The sequence below is a fragment of the Mesocricetus auratus genome, unplaced genomic scaffold (assembly GCF_017639785.1).
Source record: "Mesocricetus auratus isolate SY011 unplaced genomic scaffold, BCM_Maur_2.0 Super-Scaffold_100007, whole genome shotgun sequence".
NCBI classification, from domain to species: Eukaryota; Metazoa; Chordata; class Mammalia; order Rodentia; family Cricetidae; genus Mesocricetus; species Mesocricetus auratus.
Genome location: NW_024429191.1, coordinates 41,774,462 through 41,801,319, shown reverse-complemented (window position 1 = coordinate 41,801,319; position 26,858 = coordinate 41,774,462). Strand labels below are relative to the sequence as shown.

At 48.6% G+C, this 26,858-nt stretch overlaps 2 protein-coding genes and 1 long non-coding RNA gene across 7 annotated transcripts in view; 2 read left to right on the top strand and 1 right to left on the bottom strand.

The window, feature by feature from the left end:
* Positions 1 to 1,439: 1,439 nt before the first annotated feature.
* On the top strand, positions 1,440 to 2,911 carry LOC121141363. The gene is made up of 2 exons (XR_005878256.1): positions 1,440 to 1,845; positions 2,477 to 2,911. It is a non-coding gene; the product is annotated as an uncharacterized LOC121141363 (long non-coding RNA).
* Positions 2,912 to 5,610: 2,699 nt separating this feature from the next.
* LOC101826162 (membrane magnesium transporter 2) lies at positions 5,611 to 22,900 on the bottom strand. Of its 5 annotated transcripts, XM_040748842.1 has the most exons (4): positions 22,687 to 22,900; positions 16,337 to 16,457; positions 7,653 to 7,816; positions 5,611 to 7,447 (listed from the first exon to the last, which is right to left on the bottom strand). In XM_040748842.1, exon 4 carries the CDS (start codon positions 7,268 to 7,270, stop codon positions 6,905 to 6,907), a length of 366 nt encoding a protein of 121 aa, XP_040604776.1. In that variant the 5' UTR covers positions 7,271 to 7,447; positions 7,653 to 7,816; positions 16,337 to 16,457; positions 22,687 to 22,900; the 3' UTR covers positions 5,611 to 6,904. The 5 variants fall into 5 exon arrangements, with proteins under 5 accessions (XP_040604776.1, XP_040604775.1, XP_040604774.1 ...); XM_040748841.1 differs by lacking the exon at positions 7,653 to 7,816; XM_040748840.1 differs by lacking the exons at positions 7,653 to 7,816; positions 16,337 to 16,457.
* Positions 22,901 to 22,978: 78 nt separating this feature from the next.
* Lrrc75a (leucine rich repeat containing 75A) overlaps positions 22,979 to 26,858 on the top strand; it is a 41,145-nt gene continuing 37,265 nt past the window's right edge. Inside the window, exon 1 of the mRNA XM_005067628.4 lies at positions 22,979 to 23,383. Within this exon, the coding sequence (XP_005067685.1) occupies positions 23,138 to 23,383 (246 nt within the window). The 5' untranslated portion in view covers positions 22,979 to 23,137. The remainder of the gene's footprint in view (positions 23,384 to 26,858) is intronic.

Genomic DNA, 26,858 nt, shown 5'->3' with positions numbered 1-26,858 from the left:
AGAGGCTCTCTGAGAGGCTCATCACTTCTCATTAGGGAAATGCAAGCCAAAGCCACAATGAAATGCTGCTTCATACTTACTGACACAGCTACCATTAAAACTACAGAGGACTCCGAAGCCATCAGTGGGCAAAGGATTTGCTGTGAAAGTGTGAGGACCAGCGTTTGGATTTCCAGAACCCACATGAAAGCCAGCAGGTATGGCGGTTACTGTAACCACAGCATTTGGAGGCAGAGACAGGATACCCAAAGCAAGCTGGCTAGATAAGCTAGTTCATCCGACAAGCTTCGGTTTCAGTGAGAGTCCCTGTCTGAGTAAATACAGCACAGAGCAACCCAGGAATGTACTCGGGGTCAATCCCTGACCGGTGTACACAAATCCTTGGCCACTCCACACACATACACATGAAAAAAGAAAGGAAGGAAGGAAGGAAAGGAGGAAGGGAGGGAAACTGGGAGAGTAGCTCGCCATATGAGAGGCTGAGTACCATCCCTAGCAGAGGAAGAAGAGGAACGAACGAGGATGTGGGACCTGTGGACATTGGCAGGTTTGGGAAGGGGTGTGGCCACTAGGGAAAACACTATGGAGTTCCTCGAATTAAGAATAGATATGATGGGGGCTGGAGAGATGGCTCATTGATGAAGAGCACTGGCTGCTCTTCCAGAGGACATGAGTTCAATTCAAAGCAACCACACGATGGCTCACAACCTTCTGTAGTGAGATCTGGTGCCCTCTTCTGGCCTACAGGGATACATCATGCATACAGAACACTGTATACATAATAGATAGATAGATAGATAGATAGATAGATAGATAGATAGATAGACTTTTTTAAAAAAGAAATGATATGACAGTAGGGTGGTGGTGGCACACTCCTTTAATCCCAGCACTCGGGAGACAGAAGCAGACGGATCTCCGAGTTTGAGACTATTCTGGTCTACAAAGTGAGTTCCAGGGTAGCCAGGGCTATTCAGAGAAACCCTGTCTCAAAAAAAAAAAAAAAAAAAAAAAAAAAACCAAAAACAAAAAGAGGAGGAGGAGGAGGAATAGACATGATTCAGCAATCCCAGCTCTGGATAGTTATGCAAAAGAACTGAAAACAAGGTGCCGCTCCACTCTGCAGTACCCTGAGCAGGTTTCTCCTTCTGTACTCTTAGTTACTGGAGACATTGGCAAGTCCATGTCTATTCACACCAACCAAAAGGGGGCACCTCAAGAGTCCATCAACAGATGAATGCAAAGAGACAGTGCGGTGTGTAGACGCAACGTAAGAGCCTAAAGATTTTAAAACTAAGGAAATCCTGTCATGTGCTACGTGATGGAGCTTGAGGTCACCGTGCTAAGAAAAATAAGCCAGTTTCGAGACAGGATTGCACTTACGCAAAGGATGCAAAAAAACAGCTAGCCGTCCCCCCCACCCCCACTTCCCTCCTGAGAGCCTCAACTGCACAGCAGTCAGGAACGGAGGAAACCATCCTTCCCTTCTACCGCATTTCCTCTTGTTCACGGTTTATTTATTGAATAAACGTTTGTCGTGGATCTATTGTATGCTAAGCCCCAGGGTTGGCCGTGGAAACAACAGTGGTAAGAAAGGCAGAATGTTGCTCTCTCCTCATCAACAAAGTGACTTCAGAAGGTGGGGACGCCGTGCTGAGAAGAAACAGATCTGCCGGAATCAAGGAAGACTTAAAGTGCGAGATACCAAACCGGAAGCAATGGCAACGTCTGCTGGAGGAAACACACACGAAAGCCCAGAGACAGAAGACAGCTCACCATGTCCAAGGGACACAGGCCAGCCCTGCTGGAGGAGAGGCATGAGAGCAGCCGGAGACGTGGCGACAACAGGTGAGGGAAATGCAGATAACACAATGGGCTGTACCGTGAGAAAACGACAGCTCTGAACACCAGGACTTGTGTGAAGGACAGGATCAGACATCCCCAGGTTCTCATTCAAAGGTTTGTCGTTGCCTCCTATGAGCCCTAATCCAAGGGTTCTCAAAGCTGGGTATGCACTCAGATCACCCAGTCTTATGTAACAGACTCTTGGGCCACCCCAGTTTGATCAGGGCCCAGAATTTGCACATCACTCTCAAGCCAATGTACACCACTGATCCTGGCAGTCCTCCATCACAGAAGATGTCGCTGGAAGTGCGCTTGAGACCCTTTCATAATGTCCCTTCTGGGAAGGCGCCCTTCTGTCCTAGTGGGCATGGTGATCGCATGAGAGAGAAAATATATCCAGGAAAGCTGTGTGGGGGTGGGGGCAGGGCAGTATCTTCCCATGTAGTCCTAGCTGCCCTTGAACTCACTATGTAGACCAGGCTGGCCTCACAGCTGGCAACGATCCTCCAGCTTTTGCTGGGATCACAGGCATGTGCCACTATGCCTACTGGGAAAGCCTTTTATAAAAGGAAACTGACGAATGCATGGAATCACCACCTTCAAGATGCACCCCTCCCATCTGCTTCCTTCACAGTTTACAAGAAAGGTTCTCGTGGAGGAGCAGCCGACTGCTTAGGAGCAATGGCGATTTTATGTTATTTATCCTGTCTAATCCTTTGAACATGTGAGCAGCTGCCAACCCATAATGCTAGGACAATGGCTTTCTTGCCCTGCCTTGGAGAAACCTTACATTCACCTCTATTGTTCTCTTCGCCGGTAGAGCTTGATGCTGCCTTCGAGGACCCACGGTTATTTTTGTCAACCATCATTTCGTCCCACTCCTCCCAAACAAAGCTCTCCTCTGAGTCATCTGGGGAACCCAAAGGCATGTGACGGTTGCTCAGCTGTTTATCTGGCCATCCAGGAGGAGAGTATTAATATTCTCTTGTGCTCAGTTGGAAAAACAACACAGATTGGTAGGTTGCTCGACACTCAAGAATCTAGAATGTACATATATGATAAATGCTTAGCGTGTGTATGTCTATTTACCTTCACTCACAAACTCAGTAACTATCTGGGGACTATCTGCTATGTACCAGGCACTGTTTTAGGTTCTACAAACACAGCAGTGTACAAAACAACAGAGCACCCGCCTTCCACAGGGTTTATTTATGTTCCACTCTTGGAACATACAGCAGTGGCACCCTCATCAAGGTTTTTCTCTCCATAGTCTGTTACCTAGTGTTGACGGCAGTCCAAAGAAACGTTAAATGGAAGATTCTAGAAACAAGCAGTGGGTACGTTTTAAACTGCATGCTGTTCTTAACAACTGAAATCTAGTACCAGCATCATGCGAATTCTCTTTATCTCAAGTATCCATGCCGTATATGTTCCCCACCTGTTACTCAACTAATAGCTTTCTGGGTTATCAGACTGAAAAAAAAATATTACCTAACAAACTCAGTACTTTGCAGACATTTACTCTAGGTCTCAGATGTGTCCCCAGTGGATAAGGAGGACCAGTGTATTCTGAAAGTGTACTTGTGTGTCAGGTGTTGACAGAGGAGACAGCCACATAAAATCAAATAAGTGAAATTAAATATAACAGGGATTTTGGTGGAGGTGAATAAGGATTGGAGCTTAATAACGCATAAAGAAGGAAAAGCAAGCCAAGTACATATTCAATTGTGGGTGTCATTTTCCAGGTTCACTAAGGGGAAGTTGTGGATTGAATCTAAACGCCACAAAATTCAGACATTTAGGGGTCCTAACATGACCTTTATCCGTCCCCCTTTCCTCTGGACTTAGGAAGTCTAGGTCATATTTGCCCCACTAATTTATTTTGGAGGCATGTAATATATGGTCTAGTTTCACAGGTACACAGCTGGAGAGAAACTTTCACTCAGATTCATACTAGGAGTTTATCCAACACATGATTTAGATGAGATACTGGACTTAGAGTAGATGAAGAAAAGTTAGGACATCGGTGGCTGTGAGAATGGGCTGGATATATCTGTATACAAGAACTACTTTTTTGGGGGGTCAGGAGGAGGTGTATACAGGCTGAATAGAGGTGCCCCAAAAATTACATGTTGCAGTCCAAACCCTAGAACCTACCTAAGAATATTAGTTCCTTTAAAGACATAATTGCTAAAATGAGGTCACTTGTAAGGGTGGAATCCTTATGAAGAGGACAATAGGATACAAACACACAAAGGGAGGTCTATGTGAAGACACAAGAAGACATCCACCTACAAGTCCAGGAGAGAATCCTGGGAGGAAGGCACCCAAGCCGACTCCTTGATCTTGGCTCCTAGCCTCCAGAATTTAGCCATGTTGCCTGCTCCTGCTCCTGTCCTGCCACTCAGGATCCCCTGGCTAGGAAATGGTGCCACCTAAAATGGGCTGTCTTCCTACATCAGGTACAAGACAATCCCCACAGACAAATCTGATGAAGGCAATTGTTCGATTGAGAGTCTCTCCCCAAGCCACTCCAATCCGTGGCAAGTTGACATTTAAAACTAACTGCCAAAGAGGCCTTCTGTGAAAAGAAAGCAGTGTGACCCTACTGGGCACACTGAGCATCATCTGCAAGTGTCCCGAAGACATGGAGTGTACTGTGCGAGGGACGGAGAGGAGGCTGGGGAAGTGGGGAGGCTGTGAAGGCCCTCCAATGATGAGGACTCAGACTTAATTTTGAATTCATGGTGTCCAGGTGTTGAAAGTCTGAAGCCAAAGGTTATATGGCAGTGCTGGCCTAGAAATGGTAGTAATCAACAGGACTGTACAGCTAAGAGAGATAGGATTGTACTCAGAACATAGGTACTGTCTATGAGATGTTAAATGATATAGCCTTGTACTAAAGCAAGGGTTGCCTGGACTTGAGGGGGGGGTGGAGTCCCACAGAGATGCAGACAGTGTAGATCTGACAGGCTGTGGCTCCCCTTTGAATGAAGATCAGGAAAATCCCGGGGGAAGGGAAACAGGATAGAGGTGGACAGAGAAAACACTGCTTCCATTCTGCACAAATGGAGTCAGAGTTGCATGTTGCCAAAGGACAGGAATGTTCAACTAAAAACAGGCAGTCTCGGACCAATTCACAAGAGGGCAACAGAGCCCAACAGTGGTAGATCTTGTGGTGATTTGAATAAGAATGGCCTCCTGAGGCTGGTAAGTGTGAGTACTTAATCCCCAGTAAAACTATCTGGGAAGGATTAGGAGATGTGGCCTTGATGGAGGTGTGTCACTGGCAGCGGTTTTGAGGTTTGAAAGATTTGCGCCATTCCCAGTCTCTCTCTCTCTCTCTCTCTCTCTCTCTCTCTCTCTCTCTCTCTCTCTCTCTCTCTCTCTCTCTCTCTCTCTCTCTCTCTCTCTCTGGGTCACGATGTTAACTCTCAGCCGTTCGCGCCATCATGCCTTTGCTTGACCATCATGTACTGAAACTGCAAGTCTAGTTAAGCACTTCTTTTTATAAGTTGCCTTGGCCATGGTATTCTGCCTGTCATCTCAAGGACTTAGGAGATGAGGAAAAAGGTTTTCCTAAGTTTTGAGCTACATGGTAAGACACCTCTCTCTCTCTCTCTCTCTCTCTCTCTCTCTCTCTCTCTCTCTCACACACACACACACACACACACACACACACAAACACCTTCCTCCTTCAACATACCACAAGCAAAGTCACATCAAGCACCATGGTGGGCATGAGGGACACCACAAGGAACCAAGACAAACAGTAAATGGCCCTCAGGGAGGTGACATTCTTGTAGAAGCAGATCATAAGGACAAGTAAACAAACCAAGCACAGACACAACCAACTGGTAACCAAAAATTTTGGGGGGTGGAAATTCCATCTGTACTGAACACATGCAGACATTTTCTTATCATTATTCCATAAACAATGCAGTATGACTCTTTTTGTTTGTTTTTTACAGAATTTACATGGTAGTAGGATTTATTTGTAATCTAGAGATGACTAAAAGTACATGGGAGGGTAGGCATAGGCTATATGCAAATTCCAAATCATTTAAAAACTACTTGAGCATCATTTTCTAAAAACTACTTGAGCATCGGAGGGTTCTGGCTCCTGTAGATGGCTGGAGAATCAGTCCTCTGTAGGCACCAAGGGACACTTTTGCACAAACACATGCACACACCACTCACTGCTGCTTGTCCTTTGACCAAGCCTAACACATCTGCAAATGGCAGAATCTCATATGGAACCACGGGCACAAAAGGGAAGTGGGCGGCTAACCAGACCGCAGCAAGCGACACACGGGACTGGCCGCAGCGACAGCCCGACAGGCAGGTGCGAGGCCCTCTCCACCTCTTATCTCCACTGTTTCGGAAGGCTGGCTTCCTCTCCTTCACCGTTAGGCCTCTTCACACAGCACAGAAAATCATCGTCATCATCTTGGAGCCTACGGCTCACAGCGGCCTCCAGATCGTCAGCCTGAGAGCCCGGGAGGATCCTTGGTGAGAGCCACAATGAAGAAGTGGACCGCACACTGTGCAAACCTCCAAGTCCCTCAAGACTGTGGTCAGCAAGCAGAGCCCAGGGAAGCCTACGTGCAAATGTGAGAACCAGCAGGCTCAGCGTGCAAGAAGGGCTGATGTCTGGGTCTAGGGGACGGAGCCGGAGAAACAGCGAAGTCTCGGCTCAAGCACGGGGGAGCACGTCTTCCTTAGTAAGCCTTTTTGGTCCGCTCAGCCCCTTGCCTGGGTTAGGTCCACGCGCATTATCGAGGGCATTACTCTTGGCTGAGATACACGTTTGCCTCATCCAAAAGCATCTCCACAGCTGGCCGGCTTCCTACAGCTGTGACAGGACACCTGTGATAAATATCTTCTGGGGGTTTTGCTTGGTTTGTGGTTATAGTTTTTTTTAATTAAGTCTGAGATATCAATAACAATACTGATGTGTAGTTGGTATCTTACATTCCAAATCCCAGTACTTAATTCTGCTTTGGTTCTGTTACTTAACTTGTAAAAAGCTGAGCGGTGCAGGGACTCCAACCTCAGAACTTCAACAGCACATGTCAGAAGATGACGCGCTGACGTCTGAAGAACGTGTTGCATCCGAAGGCTGCAACAGTCCACGACCAGGATAATGAAACACATAAAAAGACGGGCGAGTCCGTAAGGCGTCAAAGGTCTTATTCTTTAGTTCTGAAGTGGCATCCCTGTCTTTAAACTCCCCCGCGGTATGAACTACACCGTAACAGGTGACTGCGAAGGCCAGAAGCGTCTGGAGAACTATGTCTGTTGGCAGCGGCTCACACCCCTTTTCTGTCACTCGTGTGTGAGAATGATGCTGTGCAGCCGAAAAGGCAGCGTGGGCGAGGGCTAAGAGGCCCACGCCTACCAGCCCCTTCCCCAGCCACAGCACCATGACTCAGCCCCAGAGCTGTCTATCCTTCCACACCGGGATAAAAATCTCAGACACAGGAAAGATTTGTCCTGGGGCACAGTTTCAAAGTTCCCATGCTCATCTGGCCTCGTTGCTTCAGGCTTGTAGCGGCATCACGATGGGAGCACTTAGCAGAAGACAGTGTTCAGTTCACCACCACTGGGAAGCAAAGAGAGAGAAAGAGTCAAGGACATAGCCCCAGTGGCTTAACTTCCCCGTCAGGCCCCCTCTTTTCCTCTCTCTGGTTATTGCAATGCCTCACTATGTAGCCCAGGTTGACCCCACACGTGTACCACTCCTCCTGCCTCAGCTTCCTGGGTATTGGGGTTACAAATATTGTTCCACCACATCCTGCTGGTCCTACCTCTGAAATGTTCTCCCGCTTCTCAATGGCGCCATAGGCTGCAACCAAGCCTTTAACACGAGGCTTCCAGGAAACACTGCAGACCCAACTGGAGCACAGAAACGGCCAGAACAAATATCTGGATATCCTGGGGCTCAATCAAGTTGACCAACTTGATGAGGTAACTGGATCACAAAGAGCAGGAATGGCCCTTAGTGGCAAGCTTGGAAAAGACCCCAGGCTAGCCTCTGGGACAAAGGTAACTTGAAAACTTCCACCCCCCTCCTTTGGTTGTTGGTGTCTCTGTAGCTCTGGCTGTCCCGGACCAGGCTGGCCTTGAACTCACAGATCTGCTTGCCTCTGCCTCCCTGAGTGCTAGAATTAGTGTGATACCACACCCAGTTCTGGCAAGCTTCTCCTAATCAGGGTCTCTCTGCTTTCTAAGGCTCCTTGTGTCAAAACAGGCTAGAGAGTATCTACTTGTTTATTTATAGGTGTGGGGCAACTTATCCACTGAGATGAGATATGCTTTTGTGACACTTGTTGACTGAAACACAAAAGCTCACTTTTTTTTTTTTAACACATCTGCAAGTCAGATGTGGTGGCTCATGCCTCTAATCCCAGCACTGTGATTCCTCACACCTATGGTGGCACACAACTCTAGGAGAACGGACACCTTCTTCTGCCTCTGAGGGTACCAGGCATGCATGAGATACACAGACATACATGCAGACAACCCTTAATAAAATAAGCGAAAATAAAACTCCATCTTCCAGGAAATCTGAAGCCTTCTTTGGGCCTCCAGACACCAGGCACACAGGTGGTGCACACGCACGCATAGAGGCAAAACACTCACACATAAAATAAATAATAAAATAAACATGGTTGTTCATTTTGTTTTGTTTGTTTTCAAGACAGGGATTCTCTGTGTAGCCCTGGCTATTCTGGAACTCATTCTATAGTGTCAGGCTGGCCTTGAACTCATTGATCTGCCTGCCTCTGCCTCCTGTGCCACCACCACCCAGCCACCACCACAATTGTTTTTAAGCCAGATTCAGTAGCACTCATTAAAGTCCCAGCACTCCTATGGCAAGATGGAAGCCTGTAAGCTTGAGGACCAGCTGGTCTAGAATACACAGAAGGAGGAAAGATGTGAGACCCCACCTCAACAAAGTGGAAGGAAAATCAACTCCCAAAAGTTGTCCTCTGGCCTCCATATGTATGCCATGCAACCAGCACAGCACACATATACACATCATACACAGTAATACCAGAAAATAATTTTTTAAAAGTGCCACCTATATTTGCAGTGGATGGTAGATGCCCCAGATGGTGACTCAGGGTCCAGGCTCTGTGGCTCTCCCACAGACCCTAGTTATCATCTCCATCTTGCCAGAAGAAAAGGAGAGAGAATCCGTGAACAGGAATAGCACATTTCATTCTAGGTCATAGACCATTGTTGAGAACCAGTCACATGGTCACGCTGCAAAGAAGGCTGGGGTCTTGTACTGCATAGTAACTCTCAGTTCTGTGCCAGGCTTTCTTTTAGATTTGGAACTAGGGTGACAGATGGCCTTGAGCCACCATGTGGGTGCTGGGAACTGAACCTGGGTCCTTTGAAAGAGCAACCAGTGCTCTTAACTGCAGAGCCAACTCTGCAGCTCCCATATCAAGGCTTTTTCATTTTGACACCATTGCATAATCACTCCTTATTTTTTATTTTATTTTAGAGAGAGGAGGTTATACGGTACATAGTAGAATGTTTAATAACACCTCTGGCTGCTACACATCTGATGTCAGTAGTACCCCAGCCCCAGTCATAACAATAAAAAATGTCTTGCCAGACACAGTGGTACACACCTTTAACCCCAGCACTCAGGAGACAGAAGCAGGTAAATCTCTGTGAGTTCATGGTCAGTCTGGTCTACATAGTGAGTTCCAAAACAGCCAGAACTATATAAAGAGACCCTGTTTAAAAAAAAAAAAGTCTCTCCATAAAGATATCCTAGCAATATGTTGGGAGCAATCATTGTTATTTAAAACCTTTTGTAAATATTGTCAGTCTTTCTTAAGAGCAGTCTGTCCCCTCCTGTGCTTCCCTATGAATAGAACCTGGGCTCACAGAAATAGCTGATAGCAATCTACAGTTAGGTTACTCAACCCTCATATAGAGTACGTGACTCTGGACCAACCTTCTACCTGCCAAATTCCAGAAACAGACCTGTGGCTTATCTGCCTAGTCACTAGAGCATAGGCTTAAACAATAGAAGGTAGAATGTGAAAGATAAAGTTAGAATCTGCAGTTAGGTTACCAGAGGACACAGGATGCCCTACCCATCCCACTGCCCTTTGCTCCGCCAGGCTCACTGCAACTGCAGCACACCCCCATTCCTTCCCCTCCTCCCTTCCCCTATATAAATCCCTTTGGGGTGAAATAAAGTTGTCGCCTTGATCAGAATCCTGTCTTGGCATCCATTCTTGTATCCCCTGCCCCCCATCTTTCTCCTAGGTGTCTACCAAACCCATGTCCTGCAGGTCGGGACAGCAATACACGTAAATAAATACATGTAACAGAATGTTTTAATGTCTCTAAGTGTTAGAAAATGTAGCTGGGGTGAGAGAAGGTTGTGAACCATATAGGGGCTCTGGGAATAGGACTGAGGTCTCTGTGAGAGCACAAAGTGCTCTAATTGAGCCATCTCTGCAGCCCCAAACTGATGGTTACAACTCCATGTTCACTCCTCTATAAAAAGGTAAAACCAGTGCTGGAGAGATGGCTCAGTGGTTAAGAGCACTGGCTGCTCTTCCAGAGGATCCGTGTTCAATTCCCAGCACCCACATGGCAGCTCACAGCTGTCTGTAACTCGTTTCAGCAGATCAGGCACCCTCACACAGACATATATGCAGGCAAGACATCAACACACATAAAAGAAAAATAAATAATTAAAAAAAGAAATTCCTTTTAAAAAAAGCAAGGAGCTAGCTTTATGACTTCTTCCCTTGCTATTTAATGTAAAAATAAGTTTGGAAATGTTGGACAAGAACTCAACCCCCCTCAACTAAGAAGAATTGTTCTACATAAGAAAGTAACAATCAGGATATCTGTCAGCTAGATAATAAGTCTAATGAAATAGCATGTTGGGTTTCTTTTTTTTTTTTTTTTTTTTGGTTTTTTGAGACAGGGTTTCTCTGTGGCTTTGGAGGCTGTCCTGGAACTAGCTCTTGTAGACCAGACTGGTCTCGAACTCACAGAGATCCACCTGCCTCTGCCTCCGCCTCCCAAGTGCTGGGATTAAAGGCGTGTGCCACCACTGCCTGGCCTCATGTTGGGTTTCTTTATCACTTACAAAGCTCAGGGGATGGCTGTTAGTTTCTGCTCACAAAATTCCTAACAGAATAGCGAAGGTGCTGACTTGAAGATCCAGAGAGAAGTGCGTGATGTGTCCTTGAGCTCTCGGCTGTGCTGTTCCCAGAATATGACAATACTCTCCGGAGACACCGCACTGCCAGGTGAAACAGGAGTAACTGGCAAAGAGAGGCTGCCTCCTCCTCTGCAACTGAGTGTGACCATGTGACAACTACAGAAGTGACCTGAAGTGATGCATGCCACTCCCCGCTAAGGTTTAAGATTTCTCCTCCCCTGTGAACCGAGTCCTTTGTTTGCTTGTTTTGTTCTACCATGCTGTAAAGAACAGACTTTCTGAGCTAATTGTTACAGATTCCCTGAAATTTCTGCACAGAAACAAGGTTTTTTTTTTTTTTTGATCATTTGCCTAATGCAAGACAATATTTGTCAGCACTTGGGCAAGTCTTGCTCTTTTCAAGGGTGATGAAATATTTTCAGGAAATGGACTAACTGACGAGGATTCCCTGTGGCCTGATGAAAACGGGAAGTAGTAACACCCAGTCAAGCCTTGGGTGCCAACAGTTTGCTTTATCTCCCAGACACCTAACAGCAGCGTCTTGCTTTGCTAACCAGCTTCCTGGCTGATGGGGGAGTCCTTCACACTCTGTGGAAAGCTTTTAGACAAGTGTCTGGGTTTGGTTTGTAGTCCCAAAGAACTCCAGATTTGCAGCTGGCTACTCACATGAAGTATTAGTCTCTGTACTCAGAAAAATACATAAGGCTCTAGAAATTAAGTAAACGTGGCTATTGGAAAACAATTTGATTGTGATGAAACGCAAAGTGTTATCAACAAAGGTTAATCTGAAACACAACCAAAAAAAAATAATCTAGCTGCTGGAGTTTCTGTGAGATAAGGATTCACATGTCAATCCTAGAGTGTCCCTGCTGAGTGGAGCCATTTGGATCTGAATAAGGGAACTTTCTAAAGATTTTTATTTTTAATTATGAGTATGGATGTGTCTTGTGTGCAGGTTTATGCATATGAGTCCAATGCCTGCAGAGGCCAGAAGGGGGCATCCAATCCCCGGGGAACAGGAGTTACAGGTGTTTGCCACCATGTGGGTGCTGGGAACAAAGCAGGGGCCTCTGCAAGGGTATCAAGTGCTCTTAACTGCTGCACCTCCGCTCCAGCCCCACTACTGATGCTTTACTGCCCCACATGCATAAATCTCTACAAGCCCTGAAAACACCTGCCTTTATTACTTTGTTTTGTTTTGTTTTCCAAGACAAGGTTTCTCTGTGTGGTCTTGGCTATCCTGGAACTCACCCTGTAGGCTGGCCTTGAACTCAAAGAGATCTGCCTGCCCCTGCCTCTCAAGTGCTGGCATTAAAGGTATGCACCACCACCTAGCCTCTCTGTACATTTTTATAGGACTGAAACAATACAAAAAGGAAAGTCATTTATATTACAAAGTATGATGATCCTGCTCACTAAATAATTTGATCTTTTCCTGTGTCATGTCATAGTTTCTACGGTTTTAAAATTTCTTCCCCGCCCTGCATGACTAAATGGCATTTTCATGTGGCTTTCTGTCAGCTGACTTAGGTTAGTTCTGCCTTACGGCTGTTGTGAATTAGTTGTGAGGTTTTTGGTTAGCTGGTTTGGTTTTGTTGTTATTGTTTAGAGACAGGGTCTCAATGTATAGCTCTGGCTGTCCTGGAACTCACTTTGTAGACCAGGCTGGCCTCGAACTCACGAAGACCCAACTGCCTCTGCCTCCCACGTGCTGAGATTAGAGGTGTGTGCCACTATGCCTGGCAAGTTCTGTTGTTTTAATCTATCAAAACTGTGGTACTTTGTTGCAGCTGTGACTCAAAACTAACACAACCCAAGAGAGACGCGGGCAAGAGACACAGATGCTCAACAGAAAAGGAAATATGCAGGTATGTGAAGAGGCAGTCAACATCTCAGGCTGACCTAGTCAGTTTGTGCTCCACCAGAGCAAACCCACAGGGTGGGTGGCAGAAGAGCCGGAATTTATCCCCTCAGTTCTGAAAGCTGAAGGCCACCAGGTGGAGTTCTAGTAAGAATCCTTCCCGGCTTCTAGCAGTTTCCTCCTTGCTGTGTTCGAAACGGCCTTTCCTTGGGGACACGAGGGACACAGCAAGCTCTATGGTCTCAAGAGCTCAAACCTCCAGACTTCATCTAAAGCTAATTACTTTCCAAAAGCCAGTCCCTAAACAGCATCACACTGGGGGCTAGAGCTTCAGCGTGTGACCGGTAAGAGGACGCAATTGAGTCCACAGGACTCCACTCCATGTCCACAAAGCTTATTTCCTTTCTTCCTTACATTTTAAAAAATGAGCATACAGAGACTGGAGAGATGGCTCAGCGGTTAAGAGCACCAGCTGCTCTTCCAGAGGATCCGGGTTTGATCCCTGGCATCTACAAAGCAGCTCATAGCTATCTATAACTCCAGTTCTAGGGATCCTATGCCGCCAGCCTGCAAGGCACCTGCATTCATGTGCATATACCCACTTGCAGGCACACATACCCACACACAATTTAAGTTAAAAATAAATCTTTTCTTTAAAAAAAGATAGTCAGAGCAATGCTCTTCCCAACAGCAAAAATCCACAAACAAATGGAGCGGCATCAGTGACAGAGTGGAAAAATAAGCCAAGGGATATGCATGCAAGGAGCCATTACACAAAATGAATGACCCATGGTGACACACTGCAGAGTTCTACAGATACTTTAGTACATGAAAAAAGTTGCTCCACAAAAAAAAATCATTCAGCAAGATGAATTTTTATAAAGTTAAAAATAGCCCAAAGCAAGCATAGATACTCTCCAGAAACATACACAGAACACAATTGCCTAAAAGGATGTAGGAACCACCGGGCCAGGGGCACAGGACCCCCTAGTCTTGGAGGTTCAAGGCCTACCTGAGCCACAGATGAGGTCAGGGCTAGTTTGAGCAATTTAGCAAAAAAAAAAAAAAGTGTAAATGGGAGCCTGGGGATATAACTCAGGGACAAGCGCCTACCCAGCAATCACTGGGCCCTAGGTTCAACCCCGCACCACAACCAAAACAGAAATGGGAAGGGATGAAGGTAGACAAAGCAAGATCAGACTAGGCTCTTGCGCCCTGAATGTTTGAAATTTTCCACTTGAGTAAATTTTAAATAGTGTAAAAGGGGAAAAACAAAGATTGATAAACACCGGATTCAGGGTGAGGGTTACTCAAGCAATGGGAGGCAGAATCTTGGGATGGAAGAGAAACCTACAAGTCCATGTCAGTTCCTGTCAAGTATTAGCTAACTTCCTGTACTATCACAAATTGCCTTGGCAATCAACTTACAAAGACAAAAGGTGTCTGGGAGTGATGGGGGAAGTCCTGTGTATTTGTCAATAAAGCACTGTTGGCCAATAGGGAACCAAGATAGGTGGGACTAGGAGTCGAGGAGGACTCTGGGTAGGAGAAGCACAGAAAGTCAAGATGTAACGCCATGGGGTAGGAAGCCTGGAACTATTCTCCGGTAAGAGAAATACTTAGATTAACAATTATGAGCTAATAAACAAGCAAGGCCAACAGCTTCATAATTAATATAGCCTCCTGTGTGTTTATTTGGGACTGATGTGGCTCTGGAACCAGGCTGGCGGGAAGGCTTCTCTCAAAGAAACGGCTTCCCTTAACATGGGGGTGTGAGGCTCACAACTTTGGCTCACGGTCCATGGCCCCCCTGCCTTTTCATTTCTTCCTACATTTATCTTCTGTGCGTGGGTGTTTTGCCCGCAGATACCTGTGCTGCACTTACATGCCTGGTGCCCTTGGAAGCCAGGAGAGGGCATCAGGTCCCCTGGGACTGGAGTTACAGACAGCTGTGAGCAGTCGTGTGGATGCTGGAGATTGAACTGGGGTCCTCTGTAAGAGCATCCATCACTCCTAAGCACTGGGCCACCACTCTAGCCCCTCCATAGTCTATGACAGGGCGGCATATCATGGCAGAGGTAGAGGAAGCTGCTTGTGGCAGCTGGGAAATGAAAGAAAGCAGTAAAAAAAAAAAAAATAAGGGGGTGGGTTAATCCTTCGAGAGCATGTCCACAATGACCAAATGCTTCCCAGCAGGCCTCACCAAGTACAGGGTCCACCACCTCCTCAGAGAACCAAGCCTGGGACCTAGCCTTCAGCAGACATTCCAGGCCCAAACGTTACTATCCTGGATGTTCGGTGGCTCGGTTTTGTTTTGGAGGGTGAGCTTATGAGCTCCTATTATAGAACAAACTAAATAACTAGATTAAGGTATGCCATGCATGGCATAATGAAAAACCAATCAGAGAGCAGAAAGCAAAGTGTGAAATCACCGTCCACAGCGCTTGGCAGCACTAGGCAGGCAGAGCCAGGATGTGTGCCTCTGGCCGTGAGGAGACAGCGGACTGGAGGCTCGGCTGCCAGCTCTTCTGTTCTTCCCTGACTCGCCCTCCCTGGATGGCATCTCCGACTGTCTGACTGTACACTGACCAGCAAAAAATCTGAGGTATTCTCGGGCTTCTGGATTCCTGATTAAGAGAGGCACTGGGCTGGATGCTTAGGATATCACACAAGTAGTTGGCTTGAACTACCCAAACTTCAGCTAACCGACAGAGGTTTACATCTGTCCCTGACATACACCTTTGTCTGGGGACTGTAGTGGTTACTGTTGACTGTCAGGATCTAAACTCACCTAGTAGACAAAGCTCTGGGCATGTCTCTGACAAAGTTTCTAGATTGGGTTAGCAGAGTGAGTGGAACCATGCAAAGGGCCGAAGGCCTGGACCAAATTTAAAAAAAAATCTGCTGGGCACCCGTCTTTAATCCCTGCAGTTGGGATCAGAGGCAGGCGGATCTCTGTGAGTTCAAGGTCAATCCGGTCTACAAAGATAGTTCCAGGACCTCCAGGGATACACAGAGAAACCCTGACTCAAAAAAATAAAATAAAATAAAATTGAGATAGGGTCTCTCTATTATGCAGCTCTGACTGGCCTGGAACTCAGTCAACTTGCCTCTGCCTCCCGAGCTCTGGGATTAAAGGCATACACTGTCATACTCAGCCAAAAATCTACGATAGATAGATAGATAGATAGATAGATAGATAGATAGATAGATAGAAGGCAAAGAAATCAAGAGAAATGCCAACATCTATCTGCTTCCTGACTACAGATGTGGTGTGACCTCTTGTTACTATGACTTTGCCACCATGACAGACTATACCCTCAGCCTGTGAGCCAAAATAATCTCTGTTTTCATCTGACTGCCAGGTATTGTATCACAGCAAGGAGAAAAACAACAAATAAAAGGACCCGAAAGTGTTTTACCTATTGAAAGAAGTCACGGGGTGCCAGAAACGTGACAGAGAACTGACTGGGCTGCTGTAGACAGACACTCTAGAAAGGCGGTAACTGGACTACCATGGACACCTCTGAAGAGAAAATGAACCTGTCAAAGACAAAAAGTTCCACACTTGTAAAATTAGCACAAAGAAAACCTTATTCAAGATCGTGTCCCCAAATTAGGGACCTCTACAGCAGACCTTCAGTGCAGAGAGAGTTGGAGCTCAACCCCAAGCACAGCACAGACAGGGGGATTTAGGGTAAGGGTCAATGGATGGAAAATTACCAAGAGGAAACAGGAAAAGTAAGAAGGAGTCTGGCTAAAGTGACCAGGCAGGATTCTTACTGAAGACAAGCCAGCGTGAACAAGCGCCACCACTTGGGGCTTGGTGCAGAATAAAAAAGCCTGATCGTGGGAGCAATCAGATAATGAAGACAGAGGGTTCCGGACAAATGACCTTGGCAGAGTTCTTTGCCAAAACTGGATCTTACAGGAAATACACAGATGGGCCTAGGAGAGAGTTCAAACTAAGGAGATTGGCTAAAATTTGATCAAGCACAAGATCGTTGACAAGAGACAGAAAAACCCTTTGTTGTATGGGGGGTGGGGAGACAACACGGGACTGATGTCCACTAAAGGTCGTGCTAAAGTCATCTCAATCCCAGAAATGATCATGAGTCTGAGGAGAGAAAAGCTCACACTGGCTTCTCCCACACCCCAGCACCTCTGGCTATCGGTGTGGTTCCAAACCTGAGTTGACTGGCAGCCTAAGCATCTACAGCAACTCCTCAGTGCAAATGCCCTCAGATACTTAGGCACTGCTGTGACCACACCAGAAACAACTGAAGTGGGGAAGGTTTGCTCCGGCTCACAGTTCCAGAGGGCCTCAGTGCGTCATGGAAGGCCAGGTGGAACAGAACAGCTCAGCCCACGGTAGCAAATGCACATGAAGGAAGCTCAAGATGGTTAATCCTCACTAGCAACTTCACTGCATTCAGAATCACCTAGGAAACATCTCTGAGCAGCACCATCCCACGGGCTGGAGTCCTGGACAGAATAAAAAGGAAGAAACAAACAAACAAACAAAGTGGGCTGGGCATCAGCATTCCCCTGTCCCCTTCCCTCTGCTTCCTGAATGCTGGCACAAAGTGGCCAACCACCCCACGCTCCAATCACCACACCTCTCTGCCTCAAACTGATTGGAAATAAACCCTCTCCCCTGAAGTTGCCTTGGTCAGGAAATCTATCACGGCAACGAGAAACTAACAGACAGCTGTTGGAAGCATGGCAGACTAAAAAGCGGGTTTCATTCAACCACTTATTGAGCTCTTACAGTGTTTCAGGCCCATCACTATGCAGACACTGATGGACAACTGCCATCGACAAGGGCAGCCCCAGTCCTATAGTATCCGGTACAGGCAGAGGGACTTGAGTACACGCAAGATGAACACCTGAGATCTGCTAGAAGGATGCAAAGGAATCCTAGAAGCTATCCCAGAGAAAGGGAGACCAAGAAAAGTCTAAAAGACAGAGGGACAAGCCCAGAAAGGGATGAAGGATGTTTGAGGAAGGATACTGTGCGCAAACAAAAGAAACCGAGATGCTACTGTCCCCAGTTTAGTCACCTAAAGGTGGGGAAGGAGGTCTCCCATCAAAGAGGTGACACCTGGGTCTTGGGGGATGGCCGAGATAAGAAGGAAAAGGACATTCCAGAAAGACAACGCAGCATGCACAGAGACACAACACGGCAACCTGGAAGGTGTACGAATGACAAAAGTAAACAAGAAGAGGGCACAACAGCTCCGCAGGGTTGCCAACATCACACTTAATAACTTGGAGCACAGTGGACAGAAAACCCAGAAAAATGGAAAGTCCTATACTTTGAACCTTAAGCGTCCCCAAAGGTCTCTAGCGTGGCACGTGTGGAGGCAGTGAAAACATTAAGGGGTGGGCACCAGTGGGAAGTCCGAGGCCACTGAGGTCGCAGCCCTTGAAGGACAGACTGCTTTCTCTTTCAGTTCTCAGGCACACCGTGAACAGCTTTGTCCCTCTGTGCCCTCCCCACCTTGCTCCTAAGCACCAAAACAGTGACCCAAAAGCTCTTCTGAGCACGAGTCCATGAGTCTTCCTGATCATGGATTGAAAACCTCTGAGTCTGAATTTGTGATGGCTCACACCTATAATCCCAGCGTTTCTGAGGGTAAACAGGATTGTAAATTCAAGTCCAGTCTGGAAGGAAGAAAAGATACATTTTAAAATAAAAAACCGGAGCTAGAGAGATGCTCAGCAGCTGAGTGCACACTGCTTTTGCACAAACCTGGGTGGCTCATAACCACCTTTAACTCTAGCTACAGGGAACCTGATGCCCTCTTCTGGTCGTCAAGGGCAACTTCATTTGGGTGCACATACCTATACAGACAGACAGACAGACAGACAGACAGGCAGACAGACACACACACACACACACACACACACACACCTAAAAATAAAGGGGCTGGAGAGATGTCTCAGTGGTTAAGAACACTGGCTGTTCTTCCAGAGGACCAGGGTTCAATTCCCAGCACCTATATGGAAGCTCACAATGTAACTCCAGTTCTGAAGGATCGAAGACCCTCACACAGACATACATGCAGGCAAAACACTGATCAATGCTCATAAAATAAAAATAAAAGAAAATAAATCTTTTTTAATAAGACAAAAATAGTAAAACCATGAGTCAAAATAAACCTTTTTTTTTTCTTTGTAAATTGAATCTCAGCTACTTTCTACAGTAAAGAAAAGCTGATCAACACAGAGAAGAAGAGAACAGGGTCAAAGAGCAGAGGCTCCACCAAGGCAGTAGCGGTCTATCAGACAGGGATGTATTCTAAAAGGAAGACCAATGGCATGAAGTACTAACAGCCCAGGCTTCCAGACAGACTAAGTCCAACTCTCCAGTCTGCTCTTCACCAGCCGTGTGACTCTGGGCAACCCCTTAACTTGGCTAAGATCCCATGTTCTTCACCTGGGAAATCAGGGTCATAAAGAAAGCAAACCTCGCAGCTGCAGACGGGATGAAGTGCAGCATGTGGAGAACCAGAGAGCCCCGCAGTGGAGCGAGCCGGTGTGAGCAGCAGGCCTGGGAGAGGACACGCTCACTGCAAGGGAGGGAAGGGCCCCGCTGTTGAAAGAGTCTCCAGGAGCCTGGAACTCTCTCGTCTTGTGAATGGAAAGACTGCCTTTTTACCTGAGCCTGTTCTCAGTGCTGTGCTTATAGTGAAGGACGCTGTACCACCACCCTCTAGGATGAAGAGCAGTCTTGTTTACTGCTTCCTTTAGAAGCGGTAGATCCCCCCCCACCTCCAAGCTCCAAGTTTCTCAGCTATGACACAAACCATCTGCATGTAGAGCATCCATCTGGGCCCATCACGCTGCCCCTGCAGGACTTGGAGGCAAGAAGAACTTACACAAATATGGTGATACTCCTGCTACTTGCTCTGACGGAGCAGTGAAGTCCTAGGTCTCTAATCTCAAAAGTCTTCTGCCAATAACCATGAACCAAACACAAGCTCAGTTATTAGCTCATAAACTAGAAAGACCCAGAGCTACCCGTGTGTGCAAGGTGTGAAAGTCGTGACTATAAATAGAAAAGTCTACAATGAGGATTCAGAGGGTACCTGTGTGCCAACAAGTGAAAGACAGGTAAGAAGGAGGACTCCAAAGGACTCGGGAAGGAAACACACACAGGCTCTGGATTCCGTCTCCAGCACTGCGAGAAGAAATTCAGAGTACTTCCTTTTCAAGCTGTCTTCTCTATAGCCCAAGTTGTTCTGGAGTTTCCTATGTAGCCTCAAACTTGCCATCCTCCTGCCTCAATCTCCCAAGTGCTGGAATTACAGGGCTGCACCACCACCATGCCAGACTAGAAAGCAGTTTCAACAAAAACTGAGTAGGCAACAGGATGTGACTACATCTTAGTAAGATGAAGACCGAAAGCAGCCACTGAGTTTAGCAACTAGGTCACCGGCAAGACACACTTCAGTGATGTGGCGCGGCCAGAAGCCAAACTGTAGTGGAAGAAGAATGAATGGAGGTAAAGAAGTTGTAGCAATAAATACGAGGCATCTCTTAGAAGTTTGGCTGCAATGGAAGGGGGTGGGGCACCAGTGGCAAGAGCAGGTGGGGGCAAACTCAACCTGTCTCTTAATAAATGGAGGAGATCTGAACGGTCATTTCTGAAAACAAGCCAGAAAGAGAAAAATTTGGGAGAAAAAAAAAGGTAAGGAGTAGGATGGATTCAGAGACAGAATGACTTCAGATCTTGGGTGAGACGGCATCTGCCCTAATCACACATCCTCAAGCAGGTGATCCGGCTGACTCGGATTGCAGATCTGTCTCCAGGTAGGTGGCGTCTACTCTCTCCTGCAAGAGGCCCCACCAGCAGGGGTCCTTCATGGCTACTTCCCAGAGATGAGCTACAGGGGTACTTCTCAAACAGGATTCCCAAGACACCAAGAGGCGTGTTCTGCACACCAAAGCACAAGGGGTTTGGAATGTGATGCTAAGCTGTGGAGCCAAAATAGTGTTCCTAAAGAACGTCTTCGAGCGGGCTGTGCACAAGGAACGTGGGGAGACCCAAGGCCTCCTCCTCAAGGCACCCGGGGTTGGCAGAGCAGAGATCTCTGGGAAGAAGGAAAAGAATTCTCACTTCTGCAACACCCCTGCCTGGAGTTCATCTACTGGTAAGAGTCTCTGCTTGGCCAAACTTGTCAGGCCCCTGAACCCTCTTCCAGGCCCATGGTGCATGTCCTTGCAGAATCCAGTTGAGCTGGGGATGGCTGATCACCTACCTGATAGGTTTTTCATCCTCTACCAGCCTGCAGGGGATGCTGACTCACTGTCTTCAGCAATTCTGCTAGGCCAGGTTAGCCAGAGCCCCCTATACACTGTGCTTCCACTTAGCCATTTTCCATTCTTCAACACCCACCCGGCTGTGCCGCTACAAACTCAGAACCAAACTAGGTCTTTCTCCCTAGTGCCAAACCCTGAGGATGGTGCTGAATAATAAGTGTCACTACACCGTTTTTCCAAAAAGTTTCCACTGGGCTGAGAGACAGCTCAGTTAGTAAAGTGCTTGCAAGCAGGACCTGAGTTTGATATCCATAACCTAGTTTTTAAAAAGAATGAAATTTTTTTTTTTTTAGTTTTTCGAGACAGGGTTTCTCTGTACTGCTTTGGAGACTGCCCTGGACTCATTCTGTAGACCAGGCTGGCCTCGAACTCACAGAGATCCGCCTGCCTCTGCCTCCCAAGTGCTGGGATTAAAGGCGTGAGCCACCAACGCCCGGCAAGAATGACATTTTTTTAATTGATTTAAAATTTAAATTTATCCAGGCAGTGGTGGTGCATGCCTTAAATACTGGTACTAGAGGTGTGTGAGGGGGGTGTCAAGAGGCAGGCGGATCTCTGAGTTCAAGGCCAGTCTGGTCTACATAGAAAAGTCTGGGTTAGTCAGGGATACATAACGTGACCTGACTCAAAAAAAAGAAAATTAAAAAAAAAAAAAAAGCCAAGTGTGACAGAATTCACCTAACAATTCTAAACTAGGACGGATTCCTGTGGCTCAATGGCCAGCCAAACTAGCCCCTTTAGGGAGTTCTGACCAGTGAGAAACCTTATTTAACAAATAAAAAACCCGAGTGTATACACACACACACACACACACTCACACACAGCGCGCAGCCAAAAGCTTTCCTGATACGGCTCAGCAGGTGGTAGACTCCAGCCCTCTGGCCTAAAGGGGGCCAGAAGAAACAAGAGCTAGCAAAACTGCTGTTCCTCCTACAGCTAAGAACAGGGCAACCACAGGCCTCCCAAAGTACCTTATCCAAGCACCATGAGTTCCCAGGGGGTTGGCAAAGGAAACCCGGGAAGAAGGCAACAGGAACGTACAACGAGAAGCCACATTTCCGCCTTGTACGTGCAGGACGACGTAAGGGGCCCCTCTCAGCAGAGGGAGACCAAAACAAAACAAAAACAAACAGTTCAGAGGATTCGGGTCTGAGTCCGTGCACCCTGAAAGCCACCGGGGCTCTAGGAGTGAGCATCGGAACCACCCAACATGCAAGCCAAATGCACATTTCCAGGCCCAGAGATTCATTCAGTGGGCATGGAGCCAGGCCTGCGATGCTGCGCTTCCAGCCAGCACCTCTGACAATCCGCAGTACCGTTCTCTGCGGAGTCCACTTCGAGAAACCAGACTCTGAGGCAACAGGGTCTCCAAGTTCCAAAGTTTTCCCCTCTCGCTCCGCACACCGATCTCCTCCCACCACCACCACCACCCCAGGGGCCTCACCCAAGTGCGCGGTCATGGAAGCGTCGGGGAACTCAGTGATGGGCTCAACGGCCTTTTGCCGGGGCGCCGCGGGCCCCCCAAACCGCAGCACGGTGGCCGGCAGGGGGCGCTGCACCAGGGACAATGCAGGGCGGGGGCGCCGGGCACCCCCAACCCAGAGCCGCGCGGCGGGAAGGAGCGGGCGGCGGGGAGGGCGAGAGACACGCGGCGGCGGCGCGAGGGCGGGGCAGCCGGCGGGGCGGGGCCGACGGGCTGGCGGCGAGCGCCGGGAGAGCGCGCCCGGGCAGCGAGGAGGGAGGAGCGAGGGGAGCGCGGGCCGCAGCCGCCCCCGCCCCGCGCCTCCCGCGCCTCCCGCGCGCAACAGTTCCCCCAAAGTTGCCGCCGGAGGGGCGCGCAGCCGGCGGGGGACGCGGCCTTAGCTCGGCACGCGTAACCCCGGGCGGGCGGCGGGATGGGCACTCGGCAGACCAAGGGCAGCCTGGCGGAGAGAGCCAGCCCGGGCGCGGCGCCCGGCCCCCGCCGCGAACGACCCGACTTCTGGGCGTCGCTGCTACTGCGCGCCGGGGACAAGGCGGGGCGCGCGGGCGCTGGGCTACCCCCCTACCACCGGCGCGTCGGCATGGTCCAGGAGCTGCTGCGGATGGTGCGCCAGGGCCGGCGGGAGGAGGCGGGGACGCTGCTGCAGCACCTGCGCCAGGTGAGCGCGGGGAGTGGGAGACGGTGGGGGGGAGCGCGGGGCTCCCGGAGTGCCCCGCCCCTGCGAGGTGATGGGGAGGGACGAGAGCGCCCTGCGGCACCGCCCAGGGTCCCCCATTCGCGGGGATAGAGCGGTGTGGCAGCAGGTGCCTCTGCGTTCCCGCTGCATTTGGGGCCTCAAGCCGGTGCGAGGAAGGCTGACCCGGCGAGCTGGTAAAGGAGACCTGTTGGACCATTGTCCCTGTTCCTCTCCTCCACAGGTCCCCAGGGATAGTTGGTGGGAGAGGATACTGAGATGTATGCCTGGTCTGGGCCAGGACTTTCTTCTTCCTCTCTGCCTGCTACCTGTCACCCTCTTCCAAGAGTCCCCAGGGAATGCACAGTTTTCTGAGGCATGTCCCTAGGACTGATAAGATTTCATTCAGTCCCTAGGTCATTTGCCACCTGGAGTTATTGTGTATTTGTGGTTTCACCTTCCCTAACTTTGACTGGTCCTGGCCATGAGCCCTTGCCGAAGTCTTGGCCAGAGTGAAGCTAGACTTGGTTTCTTGGCCAGCAGGGACAGAGGCTGCCTGTGCTCTACCCTCAGCCTCGTCCTCACCCACTGGTTAGGGGCAAACTACAGATCTGGTCGGTTCCTTGAGTTCAAGGCCTGATGCTGTTACCCCTCTCTGTTTTTGTTTTCCTTTCTCCTTTTTTTCGGGAGGGACAGTGGTAGCCAGACCTTGTTGAGCGACAGGGGCAGGAGGGCGCATAGGGGCTTTGCAGAACGGTAATGAGGTTGCTTTAGTCAGGCTTTGTGGCCCAGACTCACAGACCTTATATTCTTTTTTTTCCCCAGACCTTATGTTCTTGAAGGACCCCAGTAGATGTGCAGTCTGCTGCCGATAGGGGAGGGAAAACCTCAGCTGACCTTTGTGAGGTTTTCCCTTTACTGATAGAACAGGCTGTAGGGACAACTTCCTGGGAGGAGCTTCCAGAATCTAATTGGATCCACATCTCCCTGGATTCTGTGGCTTCCCTCACGCCCTTTTGTTGTTTCTCTGGAGTTTGTTCCTAAGGTGTGCACTGCGGGAGGGAGAGACATAGAGGGGACCTAGGAAGATGTAAGGCTTTGCCCTGCTCTTCATAGCGACATCCACAGTGGTGCCCAGAGGCTGCTGAATCCTCAGGTGCTCTTCCTGGCTTGGATCATCCGAGGAAGATGACATTTTACACCACATAACTTTAGTGGTGTGTATTCCTCTGTCTTTGGAAAAATTAGAGGCCAACCTTGTATGGCCTCCATGGTAACTCTGTGACTTTCACCCTGAAAATGGATTTTCCAGACCATCGTAAGCCATTTGCGCAATAGACAGTAAGAGGGTTGTTCGGCTCACATGCTGTTTCCCCGGTCCTGGGAATGCCGCTCTGAAGAATACGAACGCATGGAAGAAGCTGACAAGCGCTTGCTTCTTGAGGGGTAGGGAGAAAATGAAGGCAGCATTGGCGAGCACGAGTTAGGTGCTCACCAGGGGAGGTTGAGGTCTTGGGGAGGAGGCAGATGTTTTGGGTATCTGGCATAACTGCACGCTGCATTGTGGAAATCTGGGCCTCTCCCTTTAGGGTCTTCTGCTCATGTGTCTTTGGATCCCTGGCACCTCTCCAGTCACAGGCCTGGGAGGGCTACAGAGAAGAGGCAGGGTTAATTAGACTTCCCCCTTTTCTGGGGCTCCCTTGCCTGGTGGCTGACAATGAGGGCTGTAGACCTGGAGAGCTGCCCTGTGTTGCCTGTAATGTGGGGATAAGAGCCCTTCCAGGAAACGGTCATTGGCCTTAAGCATGTAGGAGTGGAGCTCAGGGATGTCCAAATGTCTGTGACAAATGAGAAGGGTGTTTTCTAGGACCCTGAAACCAACTAGCAGAATGTCTAGCCGGATTTGTGCTGCAGTCTGAAGTGGCTCTCCCCCCATACTATTTTCATCTTAGTTCATCTTAGTTTCCTCCTTAGTCTCCTCCTGGCAGGAGCCAGGGCAGTTTTGACACCCCCGTTCACATAATACTTCTCCTATAGTTGATGAACGCTTGGGTTTGGGGTTTGGTTTTTTGAAGCAAGGCCTCATATGTCCCAGACTGGCCTCTAACTCACTGTGTAGCAGATGATGACCTTGAACTTCTGATCCTCTAGGATCCACCCCAAAGTGCTGGGATTACAAGCATGAGCCTCCACACCCAGTTTATTTGGTACCGGAGATCAAGCTCTGGACCTTGTGCGTGCTGGGCAAACATTCTTCCAACTGTGCTACTCCCCAGGGCTTGACACTGAATTTCTGTGTGTTCAGAGCATATACAGGGTTAGCGGAAGCATTGGTTCGTGACTCCTGTGATCCTCAAGGAATTGAGTCCTTGGTCTTTCTGAGGCTCCGGGAAGAGCCTCACATACTCTCCTCAGACAAATGCGCCTGATCTTGCAAAGACTTTCAGGAGGCGCACAGAGCCGGTGAGCACTACCCATAGAGTCCACGGGCGGAGTCACTGTCTCTTACCTCCATTTCCCTTGCTTTGTGTCTTGCATATAGAAATGGCTTAGAACCATGTGTGGCAGTTCATGGTGAGCCGGTGCATTATGGTTGCTGGTGCCACTTGAAGGATTCGGGGAGTGTTTCCTTGCTTGGAGACTCTCCACTTATCATCTGTGGAAAAGCCTCACATGCCGTTCAAAGGGTGCAGGCAGGATGCCAGGCAGTTACCTTGAAGGATCACAGAGCCATCCCCCTCCTTTGAGGAATGAGAAGGGCCTGAGACCAGGGATCAAGCTTGGGTGGCTTTGCCTTTGGTCTTCAGTCTGCTGTGACCTTGGTCCTAGTGGTAACCCCTCTGTGTTGTGTTTCCTCATTTCCCAAAGAGGGATCCTTGGTACTGAGCAGAGCAAATGCTATCAAGTGTGTGAAATCTTGTTGGCACTGCCAATCAAGATGTGTTCTCATGGCAACCAGGAGAATCTGGCCTACTTTGGATATAGCTGGGCTAGGGACAAGGTCATGTGGCCTTTCTCTTCAAGCCTAAACCAAGACACTCCTGGTTCAGAAGCAATCTAGAACTGATGCCTGAGAGGATAAAAGAAATCATTCCCCCACTCTTACCCCATCACGCCCCTCACCTCGACTCCCTCCTGCCCATGCATCATGGGTTTGGGGGCTCAGACTTGCCCTCTTTAAGGAGTCCTGGGGAAGGGATGGTTTGCAAAGAAAGGATAAGTGCTGGGCTGCATGGAAGGTACATTGTCACTGTTTCAGCCCAGCAGTTTCTCTGGGGTCCCCAGAATTTCAGGCTGTGTTGTCCTGCTTCATGGAACAGCAGAATAAGAGGAACTGGCATATTCCCCACTGAGGTGACCCCTCCCTACTGTGTTAGTCAGCTGTCACTATGACAAAATACCCCAGGTAGTCACTTTATGGGCAAAGCTCTGTCTGGGCTCACAGTGTCAAAGGTTTCAG